The 7,005-nt window shown below is 36.8% G+C and overlaps 1 protein-coding gene across 1 annotated transcript; it reads right to left on the bottom strand.

The window, feature by feature from the left end:
* Window positions 1–1,599: 1,599 nt before the first annotated feature.
* Window positions 1,600–6,802, bottom strand: LOC107926712 (disease resistance protein RPS2). The gene is made up of 3 exons (XM_016857614.2): window positions 6,548–6,802; window positions 3,126–6,075; window positions 1,600–1,918 (listed from the first exon to the last, which is right to left on the bottom strand). The coding sequence occupies exons 2-3, from the start codon at window positions 6,068–6,070 to the stop codon at window positions 1,912–1,914; spliced, it is 2,952 nt and encodes a 983-aa protein (XP_016713103.2). The 5' UTR covers window positions 6,071–6,075; window positions 6,548–6,802; the 3' UTR covers window positions 1,600–1,911.
* Window positions 6,803–7,005: the final 203 nt, after the last annotated feature.

Below are 7,005 nucleotides of genomic sequence, written 5' to 3'. Positions count from 1 at the left end.
AAATAGAAAAATAAGTATTGGGTTATATTAAATTATAAAGTGCTGGGTCAAAAATCTAAGAAACACATATAATTGGACACAATACATAAGAGGAGTAAACTTACCCGTCATGAACATGAGAAACAGCAGCCCTAAAGGAAAATAAGAGGGTGTGCCACCCCCTCTCTCGGAGTTAGACTAGGAGAGTATTTTGTATGTTAGACTGGGAGAGTATTTTGTATGTAAATAATAGTATTTATGAATGGCTTGTTCAATCAGGATTCTTGTACTTTCCTCCATAAATAGAGAACACCAATTGACTTAAAAATATACTTAAGAAATATTAGAGTTATCGTTATTCTCTCAGAAAGTAGTGAGAATTTATTAACTTAAAATAAATTATATTTTTTGGGAATTATAATCTTTACTGGGTTTTATAGAGAGAAATTATTTTCCAACTGAAAGTAATTAATTCATTACTTTTCTATCATTTGGCTCATGTTGTTCGAGCCCACACTTAACGCAATTCATGGTATAAAGATAGTGGAGAAGTCCGTTCAGATGAAAGTCAAGTTTGACTTGAATCCGCTTCACACAAAACACATGTAATATTCGATTAGTATTTATTACTATAAATATCACAAAACGGCTCGGCTTTAAAAATTTTCAAATCTTTCGTTGTAATTGTAAAACCATTTTTCTTAATTGATTTTTCCAAAGCCTTTTTTGCTTTCTCTCCTCGATTGAACTAGATCGAAAGGCGGCTCTTCTTTAGGATGGATATGGCATTCATCAGAATTTTTTCAACTTCTTCAATTTTTTGAGAGATCTTTAAAGAGAATTTATGGTCTTCTTAAACTTGTGGTGTGTCGTTGGAAGCACAAAAAATAGCATTTCCCTATAAGGGAAGAAGGGTCAAATCCTTAGGGAATGGATTTACACAACTTCTTCTTCCTCAAGATTCCGGGCACAGTCATGTCCAAGAAAAACTACGTACTTGAAAAAAATAATTAAAAAAATGGATGAATTGAGATTGTATAAATTGAAATTGAAATTGAAATTGTAAAAATAAATAGAATTGAGAAAAGGGATTCTTCGATTTAAGGGATTCCAGCCTCCGGTTGTCTCGATCATACTTGGGTTCAATCCTAGGATTTTAGGTGATCCTTCTCATAACAGAATAAGCCAGTTATAGTGGAAGAGGACAACTACGACCACCAACTCCACTTAGATTTTAGACTTACGATTTAGATAAACCTGACTCTAGCCAACCATCACTTTTGTGGGACTGTCTTACACTAGATCATTATTTCTCAATGGCGAATGCCACGTCATTTCGTCTTTTGGGCTCGACAACCACTGACATAGTAAGTTAGCGAACCAACTGTGCAATCTTCCCAAAACATATAAAACGACCGTTCCTTACACAAGATAAAAAGATCACTTTTGGAAGGACATGGACGAAAGCGTCAGTCCTGTAATGCAGAGAAACTATGAATACTCGTTGAGAAGGTTAAGTGCGGATTCTAAGCCTCATGAACATTTTTTAGAGAATCTCGACAACCTTCGGCTAGATGAGTTTAGTGGCTCATGTTTTTTGAGAGAAAAAAAAGAAATAAGTTTAATCAAATGGAATTTTATTGAACTCCATCTCCTATTTAGTACTTAGAAAACCTAATTTGTTTCTATTTAAATTCTAAAAGATAAATAAAGATAAAAGCTAAAATTAAATCTAAATAATAATCTTAATAATAATCCTAATAAAATTTAAATTTAAATAGTCTTATGTTTATAAAATCTATTCTTTGAACTTTTGCCCCCCAAGTCTTCCACACTTTGTATTTTTGGCACAACTTTTTTCCTATTTCGCATGCTGGCCCATTTTGATTCAAATTCATGCTTTTTGCCCCCAAATTTCCTTTTGCCTTCAATTTAATCCCTTTCGGATAAAAAAACCATAAATAGCTCAAATTAGCAGGATCATACTCAAAATAAATATGCAATTAATACAAAAAAATATGTCATTCCAGAGTATTATTAACTTGTGAATGCATAGAATGGCTTGGGATGACCCTCTTTTATAGTGTCAATTACTTTAATAAACGAGAGTTCTTGTAGAACTTTTCCATTTGAGTGTTCTACAGGAATTGAACTCTTTTATTTATTATATACCTCTAATTTAATTAATTAATTAGAGATATGTTGGGGATTGACCCGTATAAACAACGAGATAGTAAAAGTGGAGAAGAAGGAACACAAATATTTTACGTGAAAAACCCTCAAAAAGGAAAAAACCACAAGCAAATGAGGCTTCGGCTTTTCACTAAATGAGTAAACAAACGAGAGTACAATATGAAAAAAAATAAACTTAAATGTACTAAACATACAAAACCCCAAATACAAAACTCAAAATTTCAAAGAACAAATCGTTAAACAAAGCCCTTAATCTCATAAAACACCCACAAAAAGGGTATAAAATACTCTCCATAATTACTAAGAAAACTTTCATCAAAACTTATATGCGACTACATGTTGTTGCCCTCAAAGAAAAGCCCTTACTAGTTGGCATATTAAAACAGAGATACAATGACTCCTTTAAATTGGCTAAGATTAGAGTTCTAATCATACTAAAATATTACTGGAATAATTAGAGTTTAATTGGAAGAAGAAATTTTACTTAAAAGTCTAAAACGCGACTAGCAAATAAGATAACACGTTGTGATGTCACAATTTCTCATTCGCATACATCAAAGGTATTAAAGAATGCTACTTTGGTTTGGATATAGGAAGGTGTACTTATGGAGTGATAAGGCCATAAAGCTTTATGGATATTGAAGAGGGCAATAGTGAACTTTTTCTCTTGGAACAAGTTCAAATCCTCGGAATATTATCCCAAGCCCAAATATAATACTTTTGGCTAAATTCATACTTGAAAACCAAATCCTCGGAATATTATCCCAAGCCCAAATATAATTCTTTTGGCTAAATTCATACTTGAAAACTAACATATTTTACAAGAGTCTGCAAAGCTGCTTCCATCAATGGTAAGTTTAAACAGATGAAAACAACACGACACAACACAACATTATATACATATATCATACATCAATCTATTTCAAATGAACAAGAAAAAAAACCAACTTTACCTTAGATTGCAGATCAGTTGCAGCTTTTCTTTGACACCGTTTTCCGGCCAATATAATGCTTCCCACCATACCTTTTCTGTTTCAATGGATTTCAGTTTTGCTACATTGTCTTTATCAAAAGGTAGTGATTTCAATTCAGGACACTTGTAAACTTGAAGCTCTTTCAATGAAGGCCAAGTTAATGACATATCAACCGATAATGTCCTTAGCTTAGGCATCTCAATCAGTATCAAAGTCTCTAGAGTCGGAAACACAGTCGAAACTTGTTCATCGATTAGCTCTTCCATTTCGATGCAGCTTTGAATTACTAGTTTCTGGAGTTTTGATAGTTGTTGAATCACCCCGTGAGAGAAAAGTTTTCTCAACATTGGACAACTTGAGACCACTATTGTATGCAATTTGGAAAGGCTTTCAGTCGAAAGGGTGCCCCGAAAAACGGTTTGCAAACTCTGCAAATTCGTTAAATGCAGTTGTTCTAGTTTCGGTAGGATGATGCCACCTTCGACCATGTCACCGTCTGCAATGGTAGTCATTTTGTTACACTTTTCAATTAGACAGCCACGAATGCGGTTAAAGCTAGCAACATTCACAAAATCCAGTAGACTTGTGATATCTTTGTGTTCAACCAATTCTAATGCATCAGTTTCAGGAAGCAGATCACAAATTATCGAGTTATCCCCGTGGTTGCCTTGGCAATATCCTAAATACCTATCGATTTTGTACTTAAAGTACTCGAGGATTTGAGGACGTTTCTGGTTTCGGCAACCAACAAAGAACCGGAAGGAAGTCAATTGTTGCCGGTCCTTCCATGATGGACTATGCTGCATAAATGTCTTGAGAACTTCTGATTTCGGGAAGCAAATCCGAAGAGTAGTTAGATTCTTCAAGGTAGCAACGTGACTCATTATATCTGCAACTTCCTTGCACCAATGATCGTAAGAACGCACGTCGATCATTAGTTCTTCGAGTTTGGCAAGAAAGGGAATCACATTGCAATCGATGTCCATATCATGACAGCCATTGGGATTGCTAGATTTATAGTAAGACACTCTCAAGCACCTTAAGTTCACCAGTTTTTGGATATGAGACGGAATGAAACATATCCTGCAGCCTCTAGTATCGAGCACCTCGAGGCGAAAAAGTTCTCCGACTTCAGGCGGCAACACTGTTAAATGGATGCAATTGTTTAAGTAAAGCCCCTTGAGACATTTTAACTTCGCTAAAGATGATGGAAGTGATTCAATCCCAGTTCCATATAGATCCAAAACCAACAGTGTCTTCATATGCTCAAAGAAAGATTGTGGGATTTCAGTCAAATTTGGATTTCTCTGCAGTAATAGTGACAAAAGTGTGCTACAATCCGGGCTATCAGGCAAGTCTCGTAACTTTTTGTCGATCATGGCAATCCTCTTAGATTGTTGCCAATCATTTTCTTCTAACAAATCCGATGGATCTTCACTCATTCCGGTGAAAAACTTACAATCCAGATCTTGCGACGAAATGTACAATGCGACCTGTCGAATGCTGTTGTTCATCGAAACGTAAATCATCCTTTCGCCTTTCTCTAGCAATGATACATTAGTCAAATGCTTCAATGTGTCGTACCCTTCGTCGCGTGCATCCTGGAATCTCCTCCGCTCATTAGTGCCGCCAACAAGTCCTTCGGCAGCCCAACACTCAAGTAAATAGTCAGTATAAATCTTACTCTCAGCTGGATACAATGCACCATATAAGAAGCATTTTCTTTTCTGATCATCTTTTAGTTGATCATAACAGAACTTCAAGAATGAATGCAGTTCCGTTAAGCCAGGGATCTCGATCTCGGGCCATTTTTGTAGGTCTTTTAATCCTTTCCTCCATTCAGAAACACTATCTTTTGACTTGAAAGCGCCTGCAATTGTCTTGATCAGAAGTGGAAGTCGATCACATTCTTTAGCTACAAGCCGAGCAATCGGTTCGATATCAGGAAGATCTATAACATCACTTACCATCTGCTGAAACATCATCCATGCCTCATTTGGTGACAGAGGTCGAACCTCGATCAATCTATCTGCCAGCGAAGAACAAACATGACGAAATTCAGTCGTAAACACCACTTTGCTACCATTATTGTTGTCTGGGATTCCAATATCTTCCAACTCAATTGAGTCCATCACCTCATCCAAAAGCAGCAAATACTTCTTGCCTTTCAACTCTTCCGATATCGTTCTCGCCACATCCTCGGGATGTACAACGTCTTCCGATTTTAACTTAAGTCGCCACGAAATATCCTCCTGCAACTTCTCTTCACTCCTTTCACTACAAACATTCGCCCAAATAACTATATCGAACATTTTGGCGATTTCTTCATGGTTATTCAAGTTCTTCATTATTGTTGTTTTCCCTACTCCTAATGTACCCCAAATACCAATACCTTTCAATTTATCATTTCTTAAAAGCTCCAATACTTGCTCCAATGGCCTCTGAAGACTAGGAAACCCTTTGATCTGAGGTGCATTCACCTTTAAAACAGGTTCAATCGGCTTATCAACCAAAAAACCTCCAAGAAACTTGCCTTCTTCCACAAGTTTCTGAATTTCTTCACATATTTTCTCCAATTTCCCACTATAATTCGATCGTCGCTTGAGATGAATGAACCGGTATGAAAGCTTTTGATCGTCTTGGTATCGATCTTCCAATATCTTTGCATTCTCAAGTGTCTTGTTAACACTGCCAAGCCACACATCGTAACTGCTAGTAGTTGTCTTCTTCATTTGATGTTTTTGGACTTCCTTCTCGTAATCATACCTCAAAGCCTGGAGCTTCACCGATTCGTTTTTCAACTTTTCGTAGTTTTTCTCCATGCTTTGCGATAAATTGACCTTGGTTCTAGCATAATTAGTTACATCTGCACCAGCCTGCGTTATGATTTCGGAGATGCAAGAAGCTAGTATGTTGTCTGCCATTGATCCTGCAACAGCAGCAACAAGTTCACATGTAAATAAAGTTAGAACCAAGAAAACTTTGTAGAACCACACCCGACCTGCAGACGCGTGCGAGACTGTCGAGTCAAAAAAGACAAAATCCTAGCAAATTGGATACGGGGTATCAAAGAAAGTATACAAGCAGATGGTTAGTGTATGTATGGATGACCATGTGTGGAGGCTAGATACCATAAACATCGTCCTGTATATAATTTTTTCGGAGACCGAGCTATCGTAAGTCTTACAGTTTTACCACATAAAAGCTACTGATGTTGGGCATAAAAGCATAGAATTATTTGACAATTGACATATAGTTATGTTTCAAAATATTCCCTGTAAATTTTGCAGACTAATGATGTAATTATGGCGACAACAACAGAAATTGCAAGCAATAGATTAGATCCTGAGAAAACAGAGGAAAATTTAGAACAGATTTGAGATAAGGATGATGCAACTAACCTGAGTATGCACAGGGCTCAACTATGGGAATCTATCGTAAGTTGTGGTCAGGGATGAAGCGAAGGAAGTGGATCATCAAAGAGAGTTGACTCAGAGGGACCGAAGCCTCTCACCAAGGAAAGAAACTTCCTTAATTTTATCAGTGGGTTATTCGGTAGGGGGCGAAATAGCAAGGAAGAAGGCGAGTGGGGACTGTTTAAAAGTCCTCAAAAGCCCCATTGGTTTCACACTAAGGGACCATTTCTTTTTCTTTATTTTTCCTTAAAAAGGGATGAGTATCTATCTCCATTGACTTCATATTAACTTGCCAAGGACAAGTATTATACAGTAAGGGTAATGCAATTACTACATGTATGTTTTGTACGATTATCAATGCAAGAGTCCCTGGTGGGCCTTCAGTCATCCCCATAGTCATAATTGAGGTGTGGGGACTTAGCATTGTGGGGCATAGGCTGTCG

This window comes from Gossypium hirsutum, chromosome A07 (genome assembly GCF_007990345.1).
Source record: "Gossypium hirsutum isolate 1008001.06 chromosome A07, Gossypium_hirsutum_v2.1, whole genome shotgun sequence".
Lineage (NCBI taxonomy): Eukaryota > Viridiplantae > Streptophyta > Magnoliopsida > Malvales > Malvaceae > Gossypium > Gossypium hirsutum.
Note: the sequence above shows the minus strand (reverse complement) of the source record. Positions and strands in the feature narration are given on the sequence as shown.